The sequence below is a fragment of the Phycodurus eques genome, chromosome 13 (genome assembly GCF_024500275.1).
Source record: "Phycodurus eques isolate BA_2022a chromosome 13, UOR_Pequ_1.1, whole genome shotgun sequence".
Taxonomy (NCBI): Eukaryota; Metazoa; Chordata; class Actinopteri; order Syngnathiformes; family Syngnathidae; genus Phycodurus; species Phycodurus eques.
In genome coordinates, this window is record NC_084537.1 from 7,131,042 (window position 1) to 7,154,974 (window position 23,933).

The 23,933-nt window shown below is 40.7% G+C and overlaps 2 protein-coding genes across 4 annotated transcripts in view; both read left to right on the top strand.

Annotated features, from left to right (window-relative positions):
- The first annotated feature begins 833 nt into the window (after positions 1–833).
- On the top strand, positions 834–18,493 carry dpydb (dihydropyrimidine dehydrogenase b). Of its 2 annotated transcripts, XM_061694240.1 has the most exons (25): positions 834–919; positions 2,942–3,052; positions 4,026–4,108; positions 4,327–4,414; positions 5,748–5,909; positions 6,657–6,853; positions 7,236–7,317; positions 7,869–7,956; positions 9,197–9,304; positions 9,376–9,545; positions 9,629–9,839; positions 9,955–10,139; positions 11,935–12,150; positions 12,277–12,441; positions 12,542–12,610; positions 12,765–12,848; positions 13,942–14,062; positions 14,220–14,339; positions 14,716–14,858; positions 15,078–15,132; positions 15,222–15,343; positions 16,172–16,321; positions 16,509–16,571; positions 16,729–16,806; positions 17,818–18,493. In XM_061694240.1, exons 1-25 carry the CDS (start codon positions 854–856, stop codon positions 17,980–17,982), a joined length of 3,102 nt encoding a protein of 1,033 aa, XP_061550224.1. In that variant the 5' UTR covers positions 834–853; the 3' UTR covers positions 17,983–18,493. The 2 variants fall into 2 exon arrangements, with proteins under 2 accessions (XP_061550224.1, XP_061550225.1); XM_061694241.1 differs by lacking the exons at positions 834–919; positions 2,942–3,052; positions 4,327–4,414 and having other exon boundaries at positions 4,037–4,108.
- Positions 18,494–19,461: 968 nt separating this feature from the next.
- LOC133411305 (polypyrimidine tract-binding protein 2-like) overlaps positions 19,462–23,933 on the top strand; it is a 30,024-nt gene continuing 25,552 nt past the window's right edge. For both annotated transcript variants that reach the window (XM_061693506.1, XM_061693507.1), the window contains exons 1-8: positions 19,462–19,536; positions 20,178–20,199; positions 20,382–20,433; positions 20,617–20,780; positions 20,876–20,947; positions 21,046–21,117; positions 21,199–21,357; positions 22,818–22,928. In XM_061693506.1, coding sequence (XP_061549490.1) covers positions 19,529–19,536; positions 20,178–20,199; positions 20,382–20,433; positions 20,617–20,780; positions 20,876–20,947; positions 21,046–21,117; positions 21,199–21,357; positions 22,818–22,928 — 660 coding nt within the window. In that variant the 5' untranslated portion in view covers positions 19,462–19,528. The remainder of the gene's footprint in view (positions 19,537–20,177; positions 20,200–20,381; positions 20,434–20,616; positions 20,781–20,875; positions 20,948–21,045; positions 21,118–21,198; positions 21,358–22,817; positions 22,929–23,933) is intronic.

Consider the following 23,933-nt stretch of genomic DNA (forward strand, 5'->3'; position numbering starts at 1 on the left):
GAAAGTTTTGGCAAATTTTCAGTATAAAAAGTGTAATAAAATCCTTAATCCTTATCTGATTCTTACAAACTCGGGCTCATTTTATTCGTGTAACTCTCCTTTATCCAATCATATTGTGTATTTGTATTTAAAAGTATTTTGAAAGTTTTATTCACATTGCAACAAAATCTATACTGTACTGCCCTTTTCAAATTGTTTTTTTAATCTTTAAGAGTCAGCAAAAAACAATGCTAAAAATGTATATAAGATATAGAGTGGATACGGAAAGTATTCAGACCCCCTTAAATTTTTCACTCTTTTTTGTATTGCAGCCATTTGCTAAAATCAGTGAAGTTCATTCCCCCCCCCCCCCCTCATTAATGTACACACAGCAAATGGCTGCAATATAACAAAGAGTTTTTTTTTTGTCAATGTCTTTATGTCCCCAAAGTGTTCTGTAAATTGACTGTTTGTTGTACTAGAGCGGCTCCAACTACCGGAGACAAATTCCTTGTGTGTTTTGGACATACTTGGCAAATAAAGATGATTCTGATTCTGATTCTGATTCTGATTCTGATTCTGAAGAGTGAAAAATTTTAAGCAGGTCTGAATACTTTCCGTACCCACTGTGGAGGTGGAGTTCGTAAGTGGCAGTCTACTATGGTTACTGTTTAATCTATCCAGACCACTGGTGCACTGGTCACCAGTGCTAATCTTTGAGCCTTGAAGAGTCCAATAAGCTCCACCCAGAAGTTCAGATTGCCAACTTTAGTAGAGAAAAGGTATCTAATGACTGTTGTATAACAGGACGCTGATAAGGCTGAGGAGCTCTCCAATTTACAGAATCTTCAGGAGAGGCTTGAAACTACAGGAAATGTTTGGTGCTGCTGACACAGAGAACGGAGGTGTCATGCTAAGTAAAGAGCTTCCAGATATTGAGGTAACTTCTTGACTTTTCTCTTCTTTATGTTGACTTTAATCAACCAATTGAGTATCCATAGCCTGGTGCAACAGACAACACACCAGGTGTAATAGGCACATCAATTTTAAAGAATGAATAAAATAATATGCTTATGTGTGTATAAAGCATGAATACAACATTGTGCTCAGACCAATACAATGTGTGAATTCAATGTTCTCAGTCTAACAATTTGTGCGATCATTTCCTAATTCTCTATGAGGATGGGTAATCAATTTTATGGAAACATCTACAGTGGTGAGGGGAGGTGGTCTTCCTTCACAACAAATTCTTAATAATTATATGTTTAAAAATCCCCCCCCCCCCCCCCCCCCCCCCAAAAAGTAATGTCAGTAAAACGAATGACAAATTGCACAATAATTTACAGGTGCAGGAACTCCTTAAAGGTGTCCACACGTGCACTTGGCACCAGGACACTCTAGGTCGCAGTTCGATGATCGACTTTGTGGTCGTGTCATCGGACTTGCAACCGCATGTCTTGGACACTCGGGTGAAGAGAGGGGCGGAGCTGTCAACTGATCACCACCTGGTGGTGAGTTGGCTCCGATTGTGGGGGAAGATGCCGGTCCGACGTGGCAGGCCCAAACGTATTGTGAGGGTCTGCTGGGAACGTCTGGCAGAATCCCCTGTCAGAAGGAGTTTCAACTCCCACCTCCGACAGAACTTTGCTTATGCTCCGGGGGAGGCGGGGGGCATCGAGTCCGAGTGGACCATGTTCCGCACCTCCATTGCTGAGGCGGCCGACCGGAGCTGTGGCCGTAAGGTGGTCGGTGCCTGTCGTGGCGGCAATCCCCGAACCCGTTGGTGGACACCAACGGTGAGGGATGCCGTCAAGCTGAAGAAGGAGTCCTATCGGGCCTTTTTGGCCTGTGGGACTCCTGAGGCAGCTGATTGGTACCGGCTGGCCAAGCGGAATGGTGAGAAGCTCGGTCATCCGGGAGGATCTCAGAGTAGAGCCGCTGCTCCTCCGCATTGAGAGGAGCCAGATGAGGTGGCTGGGACATCTGATTCGGATGCCTCTCGGACGCCTCCCTGGTGAGGTGTTCCGGGCACGTCCCACCGGGAGGAGACCCCGGGGACGACCCAGGACACGCTGGAGAGACTACGTCCTTCGGCTGGCCTGGGAACGCCTCGGGATCCCCCCTGAAGAGCTGGATGAAGTGGCTGGGGAGAGGGAAGTCTGGGCGTTCCCTGCTAAAGCTACTGCCCCCGCGACCCGACCCGGATAAGCGGTAGAAAATGGATGGATGGATGGAGGAACTCCTTAAAATCTAAATTGATAGGAAGCCCAACTAATGTCAGTGTAAATTATTACATTTTTTATTCGACTCCATTTCTTTTCATTTCCTTGCAGGTAATTGTGGTATAGAAGTGATTACTTTTTTTTTTTTTCTCTATTATGTAACCGCAGCTCGCACAACCTCAGTGCAGTGACCTGACAGCTCTTCAATATCTTATCTACTCGACCCCAGCCATTCAAACAAGAAAACCTCTCAGAATGTTCCATAATGTCCGTGTTTTGCCATAAAGACAGATAACAGGGATGTTAGTAAAAGATGTAATGCAGGAATAAAATGTTACATTTTAAAAAACACCAGATGGAAGGGGGTAAGTGTACGATGTGTGTTTCTGACCAGCAACATTGATGTCTCATTTTAAAAATGTTTTAACCTTTATTTATCTATCTAAGGCAACTGAGAACAGATTCCCATTTGCAATCCCAACCCGGCTGCAGACAGCAGCGTAAACAAAGCAATGACAAACAAAGTCAAATTTTATGTGTTAGAATATGCTCGAGTGCAGTCAAATAAAGAGTGTGCAGCGTGCATTTTCAAGGAAATGCAATAGAAATATACATCCCACAAAGCAGATTTGGACATGGGACAAAAGTGTGCGTGTATCTACGTGTGTCATTAACGGAGTTTCTGTATGAGCTGAGATGAATGATTGGTTGCTTTTAACTGACTGACATGTACTTTTTAGAGCATCTTGGCTCTGAATCCAAGGGTCAAGACTCATGCTGAGATCATGTCCACAGAGAACAAGAAGAAGGAAAAGCAACATTGGAAGCGAAATCCTGACAGGGGCTGTGATGTATGTCTATCTCTGCTTCACTTTATGGGCTCCATTTTTATGGATTGCACAATTGCGGCGCGTGCAAAAACTGTCATATCTCGATTTTCGTACAAGTAGAAGGCAAGCTGCGTGTTGGCCGATTTGGCAGACCGTTCTGCATCGAGCTGGGTAAACCTGCGCAACCAGGGTGTGTCCTTTGACATGCGCCCGGCACACGCGGCAAGTTGGTGGCTGAAAGTCCATCTGAACATACGCCTGCTCAGATGTCTAAGTCCGGTGCAGTAGCTAGACCACAGGTCTCATGCGATTTTGTTGACTTTGATCGGGGCATAGGCAGACAGATAAGTGAGCACCGCTGACCTGTGGTGGATGAGAGATGCAGTGTATTTTATTCCTAAATATGTGAACAGCATCCTCTGAACCATTCTAGAAATCAATTCATTAAATGCATTATTGTTATTATTATTAAGATACATAAGTTCCGCGGACATATTTAAGTCAACAGCGGTTATCACCAGCTCGTACTGTATTTAATAAGGGTACCCGCTCATGTTGTCTGTTGCTCGACTGGCCAAGACCAGTGACAATGCTCCAGTCATACAGTACATGGAACACTGCGTCCACAGAGATACTCTAGCTCCATGCAAGACTTTCATTGCGCCGCATTTAAAGGGAATGAGAGGAGCCGCTTTGATTGGTGGTGAATTAAGTCAGGTTTATTAACTTCCACAAGGGCGCAGACTGTCCTTTTTTAAATATGCTGTCTGTGCGTGTCTGTGAAGTTATGAAAACCCAGTTTAACCCGCCTCCGCGCGGGTTTAAGCCAATTGCCGCGCTGGATTTACGCCAGTCACGAAAACAGAGCCCAATGTAGTACTGGTACACTGATGAATCTATTGGGAATCTATTTGTCTACATTTGAAATGGCTTTGTTTATTTGTCAGTTTATCTTCATTTCCCTCGTGTGCCTTTTTTAACTTTTTTTTTCTAGTCCTGTGTGAAGTTGGAGAACAACTTTGATGATATCAAGCACACAACCCTGAGCGAGCGTGGAGCCCTTCGAGAAGCTCTGAGGTGAGAGTAAAAAAAGTTCTAACATCGACAGTGTGTTAACAATATTAAATCATGTGACAGTTCACAGGATCCTGCCTATGTTTTTCCTCCATGTAATATCGAAAGAGCTGCTGTGAAAGAACATTTGACTAAGTCAACACTTCAATGGGCCCGACTATACAATATGATTAGCACCACCTGACTACGCTGAGTGTCAACTGTGTCAATTCTGTGATTAGGTGTCTGAAATGTGTGGATGCTCCCTGTCAGAAGAGTTGTCCCACTAACTTGGACATCAAGTCATTTATTACAAGCATCTCTAATAAGGTACTGCACACACTCAGTGTGAATCTACTCACACTGTTTAATGCCAACAGAAATTAATAGGTGGAAATAATTATATGATCCCCAGCTAGTTTAGAAAGTTTATCCCATTAAAAATAAAAGAGCTGCCTGTAGTTTTTCAGGCTAGTATATTTGAACAGAGAGTCAAGAAAGAAAACACATCTATATAAAAGTGATGCATCAATTTTGAATTGTATTGGCATAAAACAAGTATTTGATACAGAAGCAAAACATGAGCAGCTACTTGGTGGAGAAGTCCTTGTTAAGCAAACACAGAGGTCAGATATTTGTTTTTTGTATTTGTACAGGGGATTTTGGTCCATTGGTCTTTAAAGTTCCTCCCCAAATCCTTAATGTTTTAAATCATATTTCTGTGCATAACCAGTTGAGATAAGGACTATTACCAGAGGTGGGTAGAGTAGCCAAATATTGTACTCAAGTAAGAGTACTGCTAATTGAGAATAAAATTACTCAAGTAAAAGTCAAAAGTACTCATCCAAATATTTACTTGCGTAAGAGTAAGAAAGTACTCTGAAGAAACTACTCAAAGAGTAAGTTGTGAGTAAGTTTTTTTTTATAGTTTTTTTTAGATGAAAGCATGAACATAAAAAAAATTATATACATATATCTATATATATATATATATAGATATATATATAGGAGTCGACACAAACCTGCCACCATGTCAATGTTTAACTGCCCAAAAAACAACAACACATGCATTAGGCCCTACTTTGCTTTATTCACTGAAATTACTTCATGAAGAAGCCGTTTGCTGACCAGACTTAGTGATTGTCTGTGTGTGCGTGTGCTAACTTTGCCACATCCACTGCCAGAACATCAGCAAAAACATCTGCAACTTACCGTAAGGTGTTTTCTCAAGTTAGAAGTGGGCTGAAACATCCAAGTTTGGGCAGTCACAATTGAAGAGCTACATGACAAAGCTGTTGTTTTTTTGGTCTGGTAAATTGGAGTCAAATGACATTAGTGTTCACGTTTGATTGGCAAAACGGGCGCCCTATGCGGAAGTCAAAGATGGAGTCTAAAAATAGACGCGCACACGCAAGAATGAATAAATAAAAGTAGCGAATGTCATGTCGATCATTGTAACGGAGTAAAAGTATTGATCCTTCTTCACGTAAATACTCAGGTAAAAGTAAAAAGTATGGTGCATTTAAAGTACCCAAGTACAGTTGGGAATTTAATGGGTGTTTGTAAGTGGGCAAACTAAGAAAATCCCCCCACTGTATACAAGACTCAAATAATTGTGACGGAATTTTCTCCATATGTCTATTTATGTCTTTCTATTTGTCAGAACTACTATGGAGCAGCACGGGCCATCCTGTCTGACAACCCTCTTGGTCTGACCTGTGGAATGGTGTGTCCCACATCAGAGCTGTGTGTTGGGGGCTGCAACCTGTATGCCTCTGAGGAGGGTCCCATTAACATCGGAGGTTTGCAGCAGTTTGCTACTGAGGTACAACAAACACAAAGCTGTAAAAAATACAAAATCATTTATACACTGAATGGACGTACATGAGACTCTAATTATATTTGTCTGCTTTATTTAGCAACAAGTGTGCAATGCAGTTTTATGCCTTTGTAACAATATTAAAAATATTGAATTATAGCTCACTGGCATTGGCTCTTTCTCCTGTTTTTCTTCATTGGAAGTTTTTCTATTGCATAGATAAGATTGTGTCAAATTGATTCATTGATATCCATGGGGACCACCCCAACTCATCCAACTAACATTATTCTCCAACAGTGGCATCAAAACAAGAGTTGAGGACATTTTGAGGTTCAAAAATATCAAAGAATGGTTTAATTTCCCCAGAGTCAGAGGAATTTAGTTAAATACATCCATCCACTTTCCATACCGGTTATCCTCACTCGGGTCGCATATGTGCTGGAGTCTATCTCAGCTGACTCTGGGCAAGAGGTAGGGTCCACGCTGAACTGGTTGCCAGCCAATCGCAGGGAATTTAGTTCAATGACGATCCTTAATGATACATCCAGATTTACACATATTACTCACAGTTGTTATCTTTTTAAATCCACACATTAGTTGAAGTTAAGTGTCTTATTTTAGGATTCACTCAATTGTTTCTCCTGTAACTCAAAATATTTACCATAGGTGTTCTTTGCTTGCTTTTGAGTGTTGAGAATTTCAATGGAGATTTGTCGACAATCTTGTATGTGTACTGTATGTGTATCTTCCCAGGTGTTTAGTAAGATGGGCATCCCTCAGATCCGAAATCCTGAGCTACCACCACCTGATGAGATGCCTCAGTCTTACCATGCGCCTATTGCTCTGATTGGCTGTGGCCCCGCTTCCGTTAGCTGCGCCTCCTTTCTCGGCCGCCTCGGATATGATAACATTACCATATTTGAGAAACAGAAATACACTGGAGGGCTAAGGTATCATCATTCATTGTATATGGATGCTCTCTTGTGCCATATGAAGTTGTATACTGCTGTTGAACATTGTAGTGGGGTGTGAGATGTATTTATTGAGAGCATATAGTACACACTATGGTACGCGGCTAGTTACAAGCAACTCATGCATTTAAGTACTCAATTAATATATAATATTAATATCTCAATTAAATTACCTCTAAAGGTTTAGTTTTTCCATTCAGGCTAGTTTTCATACTTCCATGTATATGACGCATGCTTGTCAAAACAAAGCACAGGTTTTAAAGAAAACATCTTTATCTTATGTATTTGCCCAGTTAGATTACAGGAAACAGACTGTATCAACAATGTAATGGAAAAGAATTGTGTTTGTGCTCTCATGCAGTACAGCAGAAATCCCCCAGTTCCGCCTTCCTTATGAGGTTGTCCAGTTTGAAATAGACTTGATGAAGGACCTAGGGGTCAAGGTATGAGCGCTACTAACTGCGTGTATTGTATGTACTAAGCTCATGAGCATTTCCAGTAAAGAGCTTTTGGACAGTGCAGACCTCCACCAAGGCATAAAACTTGAGACTGCCACCTGAAATTAGATCTTGGATAGAGAAGAAACTCATTTGTTTCCTGTTTTACATCAAGTACCCCTTTAAGCGTTTGTACATGTCAAATGAGATTTTACATCTTAAATCTAATCTCTATTGTTAAAACGACACATTAAGCAGTCTTAAGTGACAATGTTAGTTTTCATGTTTGTTTTTTTTGTAATACACAACTGCAATATGACCAGTATAGTTCTTGATGGAAACACACACAAAAGAGAAACAGTAAATAAGTTATAGGGTTTAAAATGTACTGTATATAAAGTACAGTATTTTTCTTTTTGCACATTTAAATCTTGACTTTTTTCTGTCTTTCCTGCTCAGTATAAATAATTTAGCTTTAATTCTTAAAGAAACGGTGCCCTGTGATCCACCTAGCAGGCGTTCTGTGCACATGTATTTGTATATGTGCACAATATCAGGTGGTGTGTGAGAAGGGGCTTGGAATGGACGGAATGACTCTGACTTCTCTGAAAGAAGACGGATTCAAGGCGATCTTCATTGGAATTGGTCAGTCTGCTTGAATTTAAATGAAGTTTTTTCCATCCATCCATTTTCTGAGCCGCTTATCCTCACTAGGGTCGCGGGCGTGCTGGAGCCTATCCCAGCTGTCATTGGGCAGGAGGCGGGGTACACCCTGAACTGGTTGCCAGCCAATCGCAGGGCAGATACAAACAGACAACCATTTGCACTCACAGTCACATCTACGGGCAATTTAGAGTCTCCAATTTATGCATGTTTTTGGGATGTGGGAGGAAACCGGAGTGCCCGGAGAAAACCCACGCAGGCACGGGGAGAACATGCAAACTCCACACAGTCGGGGCCGGGGATTGAACCCGGGATGAAGTTTTTTCTCCAGGAAAAAAAAAACAAGAGCCAGATCTTCAGGCAACCTGAAAATGTCTGTATTTTTCATACGTAGAGAAATTAAATTGAATTGCTTTAAGGCAACCAGAGCATGATACGTATGTGGTAACTTACACTTGAAAAAATGGGTGATAAGAGGTTATAATTACTGTAAGTCAATTAAAAAAAAAGTTCTGTGCAACATATTATTCTGGTATGTGTACTGTATATCTATATTATGAAAATAATGATAAAGATGACCTGATATTTTTTTTAAAAGACATTGAAATGTCTATAATGACATTATAATTTTTACCATAATTTTCTGGTATTAAAGGTTTGAATTTCCAGTTATTTCATTGAGTGTGCTATCAAGGGTTAAGAATTCAAATATTGTATTTGGTTAAAAATAATATTCTGTAAAGTTTATTTAGTTGAAAACGTTTTAATGCAGGCTGCACTTTGAACTAGAAGTCATGACCCATGCCTAAAAATTCTGCCTTGGTTTTCTGTGGGTGCTCCAACTTCCAAAAACATTCTCCCGAGACTCTTAAGTTGTCCATAAGTGTGAATGTGAGTGTAAAGGCTTGTTTGTCTCTTCGTGCCTTGAGACTGACAGACAACCCGTCGGGGATGAACCCTGCCTCTTGCCCAAAATCAGCCGGGATAGGCTCCAGTTCAGCAGCAAATCTAATGAGGACAAACGGATGTGTTTAATGCATTTGATTCCCTTTAATACCAGTGATACATGTGTATAGACACGAACTGTGTGAGTTTCGATGTTTCGTTCAGCATTGTTTCAGATAGTAAATATGGGCGATAGATTAGTAACATATTGGATCTTTTTAATGGTACCTGAATCAGTAGTAAAATAAAGGTAATTTTGGTTTGTGTGTAATTTCAGGTCTCCCCCAGGCCAACAGAGCAGAAATCTTCAAGGGTTTATTTATGGATCAAGGCTTCTTCACTTCCAAAGATTTTCTGCCCATGGTGGCCACAGCCAGCAAGAAAGGTTTTGCAGTACACACCCGTGTACACACCCACCGCGCCTAGTGTTCCATCATCCTATCTCTCTCCCTCCAGGGATGTGCCAGTGTCGCTCCTCCCTCCCTCAGTTACGAGGAGTGGTGATTGTCCTGGGTGCTGGCGACACTGCCTTCGACTGTGCAACCTCTGCCCTCCGCTGTGGAGCCAAGAAAGTGTTTGTCTGCTTCAGGAAGGGATTCACCAACATTAGGGCTGTCCCTGAGGAGGTACGGATGTTCACGCAGGACGGGACATGGAGATAGGCAGAGAGCAAGAGAGAGATGAATGCTCGTTTTTTTGTTTTGGTCAGATGGAGTTGGCTAAGGAGGAGCGGTGTGAATTCCTCCCCTTCCTCTCTCCCCGAGAGGTCATCGTGAAGAATGGGCACATTGCCGGATTGCAGTTTTGTCGCACTGAGCAGACAGAGGATGGACATTGGTTGGAAGATAAGGACCAAGTTGTGAGGTTGAAGGCAGACTACATCATCAGTGCTTTTGGTTCCATGCTCAGTGAGCCAACAGGTAATCAAACTCTAATGCCTTCTCAACGTGATATATTTTGCTGTTTCTACATTTCTATTTTTTATTAATTTGAATATACTTATTTGTATTTGATGCATGTTTATTCTGAGTACAGTGAGGGAAGCAATGTCTTCAGTCAAGCTGAGCCGTTGGGGTACTCCGGAGGTCAACACAGAAACCATGCAGACCAGTGAGCCTTGGGTGTTTGCAGGAGGAGACATTGCTGGACTGGCAAACACCACGGTGGAATCGGTCAATGATGGCAAACAGGCCTCATGGCATATTCATAGATACATACAGGTACTGTGGGTGTCAACCACTACTACATTCAATCTTTTTTCTTTTTTTTTTTACGTCAGCGAAATCAGTGAATAATGACTAAAGAAAAAGGCCATTTCTTAATTGTAATTATTATCACGTAACACTTCACTGAATTATAGGTAACTCATCGGACTTGCATATTTTACCAAATGTTGCAATGTAATATGAACTACTTTTGAAAAGTCTGCATGAATACCTTAGCTTTGTAATTACTTGTATGTACTACTTCTTGTAATTGCACCATGTTAGGATCTACAACAGCGATAACAACTGTAGCGTATATTTGTTTGGGACAAAAACTTAATTAATTTAGAAAAGAATACGCCTGAAAGCGAAAGCCTGCGTTCACTTCCGGTTTAGCTCGACGTACGTTTAACTTTACAATCAAATTATCTTTGTCTCGTAAAGGGGCACCACGTCTCTTTTGTGTGTGTGTAAACTTTAGGAAAAGCGACGAAAAACCTCGATCAATCTCTATTATCTAGAAGGCTGCTACATTTATGAAATGAGAGTTTTTGATTACAGCAGTTTTCCAGTTTTCCACTCAAACACACACAAAACACAACAGGAAGTGAAATTTGAAGGGAAACCTACAGGGCGACAGTGCAGAGTGATTTTACAAAAAAACAAAAAAAAATAATAATGGTAATAGAAAGAAAAATAGGCATACATAGAGGAAATTAGGACATTGTGGGTGGCTGGACTTGAAATCAGCGTGAATAGGTTACAGCGTGTTGAGCTAGTACAAAGTTGGAGCTTGTGTGAAGCTGGTATTTTACCCCAAAATTATTAGGCACTAATTTTGTACATTCTGACAACGATTGTCATGTTCTACTCACGACCGTAGATCAGTTGGCCCTGGGGATGGTCTGTCGCCGACCATCTCTGGAGGGAAAAGAGACGAGGAAAAAGGATGAATAACAGGAAAACTAAAAAGATGCAGAAAGAAAGTTGTTGTCCCGTTAGGGTGCGCTCGTAACTTTTCCTGCCATTTGAACTTGTTGCGGGTCCCACTCTTGCTCTCAACTGCAGGCATAACTGTTACGAGTGGCAGGAGTGACTCCCTGGGGCCTCCGCCATCAGATCCAGGCTGGGAAAACGATCAAGGTCGGCTTCTTAGATCAGACAGCGCCGCCATCATCGCGATCCGGGTTCGGTCGCGCACGTGGTGGCAATGAAGGACGAAGAAAAGGGGAGGGGTTGGCTGAAGCCGCCCCGTAGCTCAGGATGTTAGCTAGGACGAAAAGAGAGCCAAGAGGGAGAAAAGGCGGAAGCCAAGGGTTAAATACCCAGGGGGGGTGTCTAAGGGACAGGGGAAGTGGAGAAGACCACGCCCATTGACTCGAATTTAGTCTACAATTTGGCCTATTAAAGCAAATGTATTTATATAGCACATTTCATACACAAGGTAACTCAATGTGTTTTACATGATTAAAAGCATTTAAAAACAAAGAAAAAACAGCTTATAAACATTTAAAAGAAAGAGATAATAAAATAAAAGTACAATTAAAACAGCATAAAGTGCAAGAAATATCATTAACATCAAAAGTGGACATGCTCTAAAAACGTGAGGAAAAAATAAGAGTTTTGAACCTGGAATTAAAAACATTGACACTTGGGGCTGATGTCACTTTTGTTGGCAACTTATTCCATTTCTGTGCAGCATAATAGCAAGAGCAGCAGAGAGCAAGTCAAAAGCTACGGGCGAATGTAACAAGATACTTTTAAGATTGTTTTATTTTTTTCAAAGATCCAATCTCTTTTCATTCTGCAGTCCCTCTATGGCCAAACAGTGGATACAGTTCCAAAAATGCCACTGTTCTACAGTGCTATTGATCAAGTGGACATCAGCGTTGAGGTTTGTGGAATAACGTTTCCCAACCCATTTGGCCTAGCCTCTGCCCCTCCCACCACCAGCGCAGCTATGATCCGAAGAGCTTTCGAACAAGGATGGGGTTTTGCGTTGACCAAAACATTTGGACTGGATAAAGTAATTACATACTTGCTTCCCAATGTTGAATTATGCATACAGTATATTTATTGTGCAGAATAATGTTGCAGTGAGCTGTGTATGTACTGTAAGCATAAGCAAGATTATTTTCCTCTGTCTCTGCAGGACCTGGTTACTAATGTGTCTCCTCGTATTGTGCGCGGTACCACCTCCGGTCATGTGTACGGACCAGGTCAGGGATCATTCCTCAACATTGAGCTGATCAGTGAAAAGACAGCAGCCTACTGGTGTCAGTCAGTTGCTGAGCTTAAGAAAGACTTTCCAAACAATGTACGTTTTTATTATTAATCATTACATTTAAGTTCGAGGCGCTCTGCTTTTCTCTTGGGATAGATTTTGGAAAAACCTGTTTTATTTGTCTGCCAATCAGGTTGTGATCTCTAGCATCATGTGCGGTTACAACAAGGAAGACTGGACAGAATTGGCTCATATGGCTGTGGTAAGCTAACCCAAGTGTGTTCACCTTATACACATGCTACAGATGTCTTACAGTTACAGTACATATTGCAAATTACCCTATTATGGGACTAATAAATGTTATCTTATGTGTTCTTTTTGGTTATAAAATGGACATGTACTCTATGTGTCATTAGAAATCAGGTGCTGATGCATTGGAGTTAAATCTGTCCTGTCCTCATGGAATGGGAGAGAGAGGCATGGGGCTGGCCTGTGGTCAGGTACACTCTTAACCCAACTTAGTTGACTTTATCACAATCGCATTGAAACCCGTTGCCTTAACTGGCTGCAGTGTTTAAAAACCTTTGGTTGTGTTAACATAGAACATTAACTGAATGCAATGGGTATATGAAAAGCTAGTTGGTTGACCAAACTAAAAATGTTTAATTCAGATTCATATTTTTTTCCCCTTTAGTCTATTCCACACTCATAGCCATAGATTTATTTGAATTTACTAAACAACAATGTGGAAACTTGTTGCCTTAACTGACTGGAGTTTTTACACATGGAAGAACTAAAACCCTTTAGTTGTATTAACATAGAACGTTAAAGGGGAGATATTTTGCCAATCCAATTTTTTTTTAGTATTTGGGATGTAATATTGGCTCTATGGTGATTCAGCAAACGTGAAATATGAATTAAAATCGTACACGCATTCTGAGTTCCAGACACCTTTCTCCCGAGAGGCCTGAAATCAGGTCATTCAAATTTCTCGAGCCTATCTACGTCACTAGCATAGTTCTCCGCCTTCCCTTTCCACTCCCGACTCAAGCCAGCGCTGTCAACATAACAAACACCTGAGCTCTCACAAGTGGCTCTTCTACACGGAGCCAACCAATCAGAGGAATAGGGGCGGTCTTAGCCAAATATAATATTTTGGATACAAAACTGGGTCAAACAGAAGTAGCTGTCAGCGGGGCCTTTTCTGCTGACAAAACCAAGGTGTTTTTTTTGGGTTTTTTTTAAATGGAATTGACACTTTTATACTAAATCCATGTTAGAGAGTTGATCTATGGAGGTCTAAATAGCCAAAATATGGGACCTTTAACTGAATGCAATAGGTATATTAAAAGCTAGTTGGTTGACCTAACTAAAGATGTTAAGTTCACTTTTTTTTCCTTTAGGCTAAATTATTATCTTACATATACATATACTCTCTCTCTCTCTCTCACACGCTCGCTCTCGCTCTCTCTCTTTCTCTTTCTCTCTCTCTCACTCTCCCCTCTCACACATACATATACAAATGTACACATATAACTAAAGTAAATAGTCACCCTTTGGAAAGGTTGGTGATTTGTGTATTTTTAACATTAGGACCCTGTGCTGGTCCGTAACATCTGTCGCTGGGTGCGAGCTGCTTCTTCCATCCCATTCTTTGCCAAATTGACACCAAATGTTACCAACATTGTCGATATTGCCAAGGCTGCTTATGAAGGTAAACACATATTTTTATATTCATGTATTCTAATGTTATATTAATAGCAATAATCATTGTTACTTCTGTGTAGACCACTATATACTAGATCGACGCATCATTTTATACTCCATAACACAAATACTATTTTTGGATGTATACAATATATGTATTATAGGTGGAGCAGATGGGGTTACAGCCACAAACACAGTTTCAGGTATGATGGGACTGAAGGCAGATGGATCACCTTGGCCAAGTGTCGGCGCTGGCAAGCGCACCACATATGGAGGGGTATCAGGTAAAGACACATGAAGGATACATATCAACATACTTGTCAAGTGTTTTAGTTTCCAATTGCTGTTTAAGGCACCTGACATATTTTTAATAATGCAATACCCATTTTCAATACATGAACCAAGCTAAAGTTGTACCAGCAGACATCCTTTGAGAATTCAAATTTACTAAAGTCTACTAGAATGGTACTTGGAAATTATGGCTCAACTTCAGAATTCCAGCTCCATGTCATAATCGAAACCGAATTCATTATTGGGCCATAATGAAGCCAAACACCAACTTTTGAGTCTTTTCTCAATTTTTTTGAGTTTCAGACTATCAAACACAACTCGAAACAATTAAATCACTGGTACATGTATTGTCGTTAACCATTTGTGCAGGTAATGCCATCAGACCAATCGCTCTCAGAGCTGTATCAGCCATTGCCAAAGCACTTCCCGCTTTCCCAATTTTGGCCACTGGGGGAATTGACTCAGCAGAAACCGGTTTACAGTTTCTTCATGCTGGTGCCTCAGTGCTACAGGTGACAATATCACTGAGACAATGTTTGTGCTAATGTGCTTTTCTTTCATCCAATTTAATCATAACCTTTCCAGTATTATCATGCATTTACTTGCTGGTTTGCTGGAATAAGTCAGGTGGTTTTATTGCCTTATAGTAAGGCATATGTTGTCCATTTGAACTCAAAAAGCAGCCATAGTGTCTACTCGTCCCAATGCCTGCCTTTGTCTGATAACAAAAGGTGTGCAGTGCCGTTCAGAACCAAGACTTCACATTGATTGAGGACTACTGTGTGGGTATGTAACTGTATATCTGTATATGCACTGCTTTAACATGTTTTGTAAGATTTGAAATCCATCATAGTGTTTGATCTGTGTGTGCATAGGTTTGAAGACCTTGCTGTACTTGAAGAGCCTTGACATGAAGGACTGGGATGGGCAGTCTCCTCCAACAGAGAGACATCAGAAGGGAAAACCCATTCCGAGATTGGAAGGACTGGTTGGACAGGTATATTGTGATATAGTAATCATAATCAACAGTTAAACCCACATTACTGTACTTTCATTACCGTATATCCTAAAATAGTGACCCATAGGCCAATTCTCAATTAATAGTCTGTCCTCAAATAGACCCCTGCCCTCAGAAAAAAGAGCTTTAATCACCTTTACGATGCCACTTCACCCCGATTTGTGGTTGTGTGAGCAGGCTGCAGATACAGTAGCTCCAAAAATAGGGTCACAGCAGCATGCAGCTCGCCAGTGAATTGAACAAAGATCAAATGCAATGCTGACAGTGCTGAGTATGGACATTAACTGAAATCAAAAAACACAAACCTCCTTAAATACCCAATCTTTGTAGCCCTACGTATTTTTTTTTTAAAAAACAAAAATAAATGCCCTTGCTGGCCACAGCCACAAGTGTTAAGTTAAATAGAAGTAGTTTTCTTAATCAAACATAAAAATACATGTGTTGAGAATACATCATAAAATAATTCACAATGGTTAATACATTTCGAGGCCCTTCGTGTGTTCTCATCTATTAACAAATTTACTCTTAGGTACATTATGTAATATTAGAGCATTATTGGTTTAAGATGTTTGAGTTGTTTCATCTTATACTCGATTAATTTCAGACTTCTCAGCCCAGTGAGCCTAAAATTTGGGTAGAAAAAGGTGAATTCCGTTAAAAATTCCTCATTCCTGTTGAAAATGTTAAAATGTCAAGAGGTCAGTAGAATGAAAAAATAGTCATGATGTGGATGGTATCTTTTGGTACCATTTTCATGACAGGTGGTCTAATAAATTTTATGAGCACCGTGTGTGTGCGTGTGTGTAGAGTCTCCCGAGTTTTGGACCATACCTCCAGAAGAGGACAGAGGCCATTGCAGAGTATAAGAAACAGCTCAGAGATGCTGGTGGTGTCGATGTGATGGAAGCCAATGTCACTAAAATGAACACACCTAAAAAAACAGTACCAGCTGTCAAGGTATGGTGCGCACACTCACACGCACACACACACACACACACACACACACACACACACACACAATAGACAAGCTGTTGTCTGGTTTGTTCTATTAAAATATATATGTATGAAAACAAAGCAAAGCTTTATGTACACTCGTATAAATGCACGGTTTTGCATGAGTGTATGTTTATGATCTTGTTTGCAGGATGTGATAGCAAGAGCGTTGCGCCACATTGGAGCCTACCAAGAACTTAACAACATGGAACAGGTATGAAACGATTCATTGCTTACTTGCGTCGAAAAGAGATAAAAGCTTAGAAGAATGCTAAATGTAATCACATCTAGCGTTTAAAATGTTGACAAAAATGAATCCATTCTCTTTAGAATTTTTTAAATTATGCTATTCGATTGCTCCTACCGATCAGGTTCAGGCTCTGATAGATGAGGAGATGTGCATCAACTGTGGGAAATGTTACATGACCTGCAACGACTCTGGCTATCAGGTATATCAGTACTTCTACTGTACTTTGAGGCTTGCTTTGTCATTCGAGGTCAAGTGCTGTATATACTATATCTTCAGCCCTTGTTTACCTATAGATTTTCTAAATCCAATTTTTGAATTAGCAGAGTGACTAGCACGTGTGCCTTACAGCTCTTAGGTTAAGGGTTTGATATGATAATGTAATGATGCCACATAATCAACAACGATTTAACAAAGTAGGAAACAAATAAATATCGTTATACAGCACCATTTCTTGCTTCTTACAGCTAAGTCTTGGATTACATTTTGAAACGATCACGTCGACAACATTCCGAGGAAAGCACATCCCATCATGTTCCATTACTGTCGAGATAGTTTCCGAAAAGGCCCGTAGGCTACTCATGTGATCTTTTGGCGCTACTAGGTCCCCGTGGGCACCACGTCGGTGACCCCTTCCGTAACCAAATCCCGTTAACATGTAGCTGAAGTGGGTATCGCAGTGATACGAGTGGTAAGCACGTCTGCCTCACACTCAGAGGTTCTGCGTTTGAATCTTAGTCCATACACTTCTCTATGCAATTTCCATGTTCTCTCCATCGTTGACGTGGCTTTTCTTTGGGTACTCTGCTTTCCCCTCACATTCCAAAAACACGCACGCTAGGTTAATCGAAGACTTGCTCATAGCCTATTTGTGTAACTGACTGGTGGCCAGTCCAGGGTATAACCCGCCTCTCACCTGTGAGAGGCTTCAGCTCACCCGTGACCCTGAACAGGGTAGGCGGTAGAAAACGGATTGATGTAGCGAAGGTTAATTTAGCAGACTTAAAAACAAAAAACAATGTATTTTTCTCAACTTAATGTCCTCTGGCGGCATTGAAAATTGGCTGTGTACAGACTTCTCACAACTGCAAGATGGAGTATGACTCTTAGTATGTTGACTATTAGTGTCACTGTCCCGTTATCATGTGTATTTTCACAAATCACATTTAAGATGCACTCTGCTCCTCAATGGAATTTCTAATTCTCGTTACAGGCTATAACGTTCGACCCAGAGACCCATCTTCCATTTGTAACTGACAGCTGTACTGGATGTACTCTATGCCTGAGCGTCTGTCCAATCATAGACTGCGTCAAGATGATTAACAGGACAACGCCTTACAAACCCAAGAGGGGTGTGCCACTTAATCTAGTCTGCTGAAGTAAAAGTCAACTAAAACTTCACCTTGTCTGACCTGATGAAATCTGTCACATCACTGATATATGCTGGCATAACATTGCCAGAGTGCTTTTCTTCAGGAGAGCAATTTTGTTACCTTTTGGCCGTCTGACTCGAACACAGCAATATTTAGGGATTTAGGAGAGTGGCCACTTTGATGGTTAGCACTGAAGAGTACACACTTCTTTTGTGGGATGCATGTTGCTGAGATGTTTTCTGTTTTTATTTTATTCCGAGTAACATCCTGGAATGTACTTTTATTGTCGTATCTGTAACACTAATATCTATGGAACTCACGCTATTGTTACATATATATATATCATTTGTGTAATTATCAGCATTTGTGATGATGAAGAATCTGTCTGGGAAAGCTGTTGATGAAAATGGATTGGTATTTTATTTTGAAATGAGAATGTATTCATTGTCATGGTTTTAAATAGACAAGATGCAGGTGCCAGAATTTCCTTCAGGGGCAATAAAGTGTCTACTTTTAGTGGTTGGCTGGGTTATTCCATCAATAACGTTAAACAATGTAACAAATTGTATTGAAATCAGATATACCGTAGACGCACCTTTGATGATAACCAGCGCCGGACTAGCGGTGGCTGACAAACTAATCGGACTATGACTACTTACAGTATGTTTTATCATTGATATGATAATGTTTCGGGTTTGATTTAAAGTAAGAACCTTCACTTGCAAAGGGCATTGCGCAAATGCAATGGTGGGAAGTAACCAAATACAAATACTTTGTTACTGTACTTCAGTAGATTTTTCAGGTATCTGCACTGTGCATTTATTTCTCTGACTACTTTTACTCCGTACAGTTGAAAACAGATCTCTGTACTTTGTACCCCTTCTTTTTTCAAATACATTTGATTATTTCTTTTTTCGACCTCTGCAAATGATATGATGTAAATAGAGTAAGGTAAAGTCAACTATAGTTGAGATTTTGATTGATTGGTATCTTGCGGTGTTATAAAGTAGAAAAAACAGGGACAGCAGCTGCATGGAGGAAAGTGAACTGGGGAGCAATATTGATGATGGCAACCGAATAGGAGAAGCAAGGTATTCCCCATCCACGACAGTGACATGTATAATGAAAAATTGTTTGCTCTTGAAATTGCAATCGTTTTTGTCAAGGACTTTGAACCCCGGCCCTCTGAATTGTGAGGCAGACGCTCTAACTCGTCGTCCACCGTGCCGCCATCATATTCAATTCAATAATTGTGAATATGTTTTTAACGCATTTCTAATTATTTGCACCATAAAAATGGGGACAATTGGGATGAGTTGTACTTTATTTCTTATTCAGCCACGAATACACTGGTCCAGTGAATGCGGCCCCCGAACTAAAATGAGTTTGACACCCCTGGTCCACATGAGGCGCTCTGATGTCATCCTCCAAAGCAGAAGGTGGCGGTAGTGAGCCCGCTGGCCCCTTGGTTCGTAGACGCCCATTTTGCGCTCACTTGTTCGTGCGTTGTGCTTGAAGTACATTCACGGCAGGAGAGGACAAAGAGCTGCAATGGACGGGTAAAATGTCCTCAAATGTGGACGCATGCGTTTGAACGCTCGCCTCGCACTCATGCACGTGACACATCAGCAGCGATGCACTTTGACGTTCTCGCTTTAAGATATGCGAACTGTTAGCTGAATACTGTTACAGGACCGAGCTAACGCTCGAGGCCAACCATGAACTGGGCTTGTTTTATGAGGCATCGCTTGTATTTGTCATTGTATTTACAAAACGACATTATACGGAAGTATAATTGACCAGATCAATTATAGTGCTTTAATACGCTGGTTTGGGTGTTATTAGAAGGTCGCAATTCGTTCTAGTGTTAGCCACATTAGTCGCAGGCTAACAGTAAGGTGTAAAAGAGGGCGTAACACGAGGAAATACCTTTTATCAAGGATCAATTAGATCTTTACGATTTCACTATTAAGCCAGAGGAAACTAGTAGCTAGCGTGAAATTAATACATAAAATGCTACAATGTAAAATGTGATAATTGTCAAGTCAAGAAACCGTACGGTTAAGGTCAGCAAGATGCTTGTATTGTAGTGTACACACACACACACACAGAGATTATTGTTTCATAAACGTGTATGTATTGTGACTCGTGTTTATTGATTTGCTCTCTTTTCCATATCATGATTTCTCGACATTGGCAGTGATGTTGCGGTTGGTGTGAAGGCAAGCATTCTACTCATTTGCTATTTCACCCTTTTGACTTACACATATTATACTAACTGAGCAATTCAAGTGTGACTGAGCGACTTGGTGGTTGGTTTTCAGATCCAATTTGATCATCAATTATCAGTCATTTATGAAAGCCTTGCAAGTATCTTAATTTGTTTTTGTGTTCTTTCTCTCAGAGAGGCTCAGATGAGCTCAGTATGTACGGAAGCAGCCCGAGCTCGGTGACTGGTAAGAAAACCTTTTTGTTTTCTTTTTAATTTAAAGCTAACATATGGTTACAAGACTGCTGCTGGTTTATGATTTTTTTTTTAAGAAAACAAAATACTTTACTCTGGAGCGTGCTGTTTTAATTGTACTGTACTATATTAATACTTTTGGTTAAAGAGCTTGCATGTGTGTGTGTGTGTGCAGCAAATGGCAGTGACACTAAGAAACAGCGTCTGGATGAGTCACCTCCTTCAAGAGTTCTTCACATCAGAAAACTTCCCAATGAAGTATCAGAGACGGAAGTCATTGCACTGGGGCTTCCCTTTGGAAAAGTTACCAATATACTGATGCTGAAGGGTAAAAACCAGGTATAAACATGAACATGGTTTTGTACTGTTACTATTCAGTAAGATGAATTGAGATTTTGATTGTGATTCTCTCTTATCAACATTTTTCCTCCAAGGCATTTTTGGAGCTCAGTACAGCAGAAGCTGCCATTACTATGGTGAACTACTATGCGGCTGTTACACCACAGGTTTGAATTTGTCTTACACTTGATGACACAATGTATATGTTCTGTTTTTGCTTAGCAATACTGAATGCATTTTGTAATCTGTGGCGTCTTCTCTTTAGGTCAGAAATAGTCCTGTCTTTATCCAGTACTCTAACCATAAGGAACTGAAAACAGACTCTGCGCTAAATCAGGTATTCACTTGCTTGACAAACGCGCTAGCTCTCACAATAACCAGGCCTAATCTGATGTTGGATTTTCTTATCTTCTCCCAGAGAGCCCAAGCAGTGCTTCAGGCGGTCTCGGCCGTTCAGGATGGAAGTTCTCCATCATCTGATCATGGGGTTCTGGACCTTGCTCCACCTCCCAGTCCTGTCCTACGTATTATAATAGACAACATGTTTTATCCTGTGACTCTCGATGTTCTGCAACAGGTAACGGGTCCCACACACAAGTTTTGACATGTTTCAGACCTGATCATCTCAGCATAACAGAGACAAAAAGAACTCCTCATTCATTGATGACATACATTTTCTCTGTTTCAAAATGTTGCTGGATTTTTAATTGCCTATTTATGTGAAAACACCCCCAAAGAAAGAATCCCATCAAAATGCAGGCTGTTAACATCCCCACGGACAAATTGAAGTTGGTGAACAAAAGTTTCTTAACTTTGCTAAAATGAATGACCAGTCGCCTCAGTGCAACACTTGAAATAAGATTATATTGTGCAAAAGAGGCTTTTACGATGTGTAGCGTCTGACGCGCTCCGAGCCTCGGCCTCCACCGCGCGGAGCTTCAGTGAAGTCAATTCTCAGTCAACTGGTTGAGTGTAACAATAAAATACTATGCCAACATTGAGACCACAAGCAAGGTAAATGGTTGCTTGCACTTTTGCACTGATGGTTTTTAGCGTTTATTTTTGTCTTCAAACCAACGTAAGCGCCGATGACAAAAAAATAAATAAAAGCTTAACATTGGGCTAAAACCTCACCGTAGCAACTTTACAGCACAATGAATTGAGACAAAAGTCACATAAACGTCTCACAGTATCACAAACACTAACCTTGTGCCTCATCGGTGGGTAGGGAAAGGAATCAGCATTTTATAGCATTTTGTTGCATCCATTAAAAAAAAAAAATTATAAATCACCGGTGCCGTGTGAAGTTACTTTGCGTGCCAAAATGCTGAGTTACCGTCCGTACCCTTCAAAATAAAAGGCTACAAGCTTAAAACAAGAAGTCAAGCTAAAACTTGCACATATAAACCGTTTGACGTGTTGAAACAAAATACAGTGGCGGCTATATTGTTAAAATAGTGATTTTTAACAATGGTATGTTTACCCTTTAGCTGAAACATGAATGAATATTAAGTCAATTGGGTAGTTCCACACACATTGCCTTTTAGTTCATAGGTTTGATATTGATTCTGGTTATAAAGAGTCAAATGTTCATTTTAGTCTCTGCTGCAGGCTGCTAAGAAAATGGATGTTCATAATTTGGACACCCTTTATTTAAACCATGCAAACCTTTTTTGACCCAGCCCCCTAAAAGAATCGAATTCGAGAATCGCTTGGAACCGGACTCAAACTAAAGAAACGGAATCGCTCGAATTCAAATTATGCCCAACCCTAACAATGGGTCATGTCACATACTGTATGCATCCCATTTTTAAAAATGTCTCACTAGTTCTAAGCATGTTAACCTCTGCTAATAGTAAAAAGTGAAAACAAAGCATATTGTAATAATTTGGTTGTATAATCACAATGTATCTTTCGAGGTTCTATTGTTGTTCTTTTGATGAGTTTTTGTTTTCTTGGATTTTAACTACACTTGTTTATAAAAAAAAAAAAAAAAAAAGACTGCATTGCTTATGTTGTTTTAAAAATATTTTTCAGATATTCAGTAAGTTTGGGACTGTGATGAAGATCATTACTTTCACCAAGAACAACCAGTTTCAAGCACTCCTGCAGTTCAGTGATCCTGTCAATGCCCAGCAGGCTAAACTGGTAGGATCATGCATTTGTTGTATTTGTAGCCAATAACACACAGTTTACTGGCAAATTATATGCAATAATCTAGTTTGAATGTCATTCATACTTTGCTTTAAATCCCTTGATCCTTGACCAAAGGATAGTTTCTAAATGTGGACACACATTCACTGCCATTGACTGCTTTAGAAGTCTAATATCCGTGTTAACTGGGAAGGCTGGCAGTGAATGAATTGTAGTCCCTCCAATACATAATATCCAGATGCACTGTCTCTTTTCACTGTTCTACAGGTTACACTTGTCACTCACATTACAGAGACTACATACGCACCACAGTTCTGGCCAGTGGCGGCGGCCAGTGGAATTTCACTTGAACGCTGCTGGAAGTGTGTCACTTGCAGAGTCTCCTAATAGCACAATCGTACACTTTTCACTTTCTTGGGAGCCTTACTGATGGTTACTTTAGAGCACCCACACACAAAAAAATTGTGAATCTTTGTGTACAGGACGCACAGAGCGAACAGCATTCATGCTGTGTGAGAGAAAGCTCCACTGCAGGGGTCGTGACTGCGTCCAAATTGGTCGCATATGCAACCTTTTTTTTCAGCTTCTGTGATTAAATATTTCATTGTTGCATTTGCGCGAGTGCATGTTTTTAACGGTTGAAAGTCGGCTTACCTCCTGCAAGAGAGGGGGAGGAAGGGGGGGGGGGGGAGCGCGCACTGTGAGGCCGTCTCAATCATCAGTATGAATCCCATTTGACTTAAAAGCGACCCGCTGCTGATTGGCTGCCTGCTGTAACATAATTAACTGCTTCTTCCAGATAGGATGCGCTAGTATCACGGCACCGTCACGTACATGCGTACCACATTTGCACGCCACAGACAGGTAGTATGCCGTTGTGTCTGGCCACTGGAGTGGCCTCCATGTACTTATAGTGACGCTGGCCTGGACGACAACAAAGAGTGAAAAATTTAAGGGGGTCTGAATACTTTCCTTACCCACTGTATATCTTGACTCACT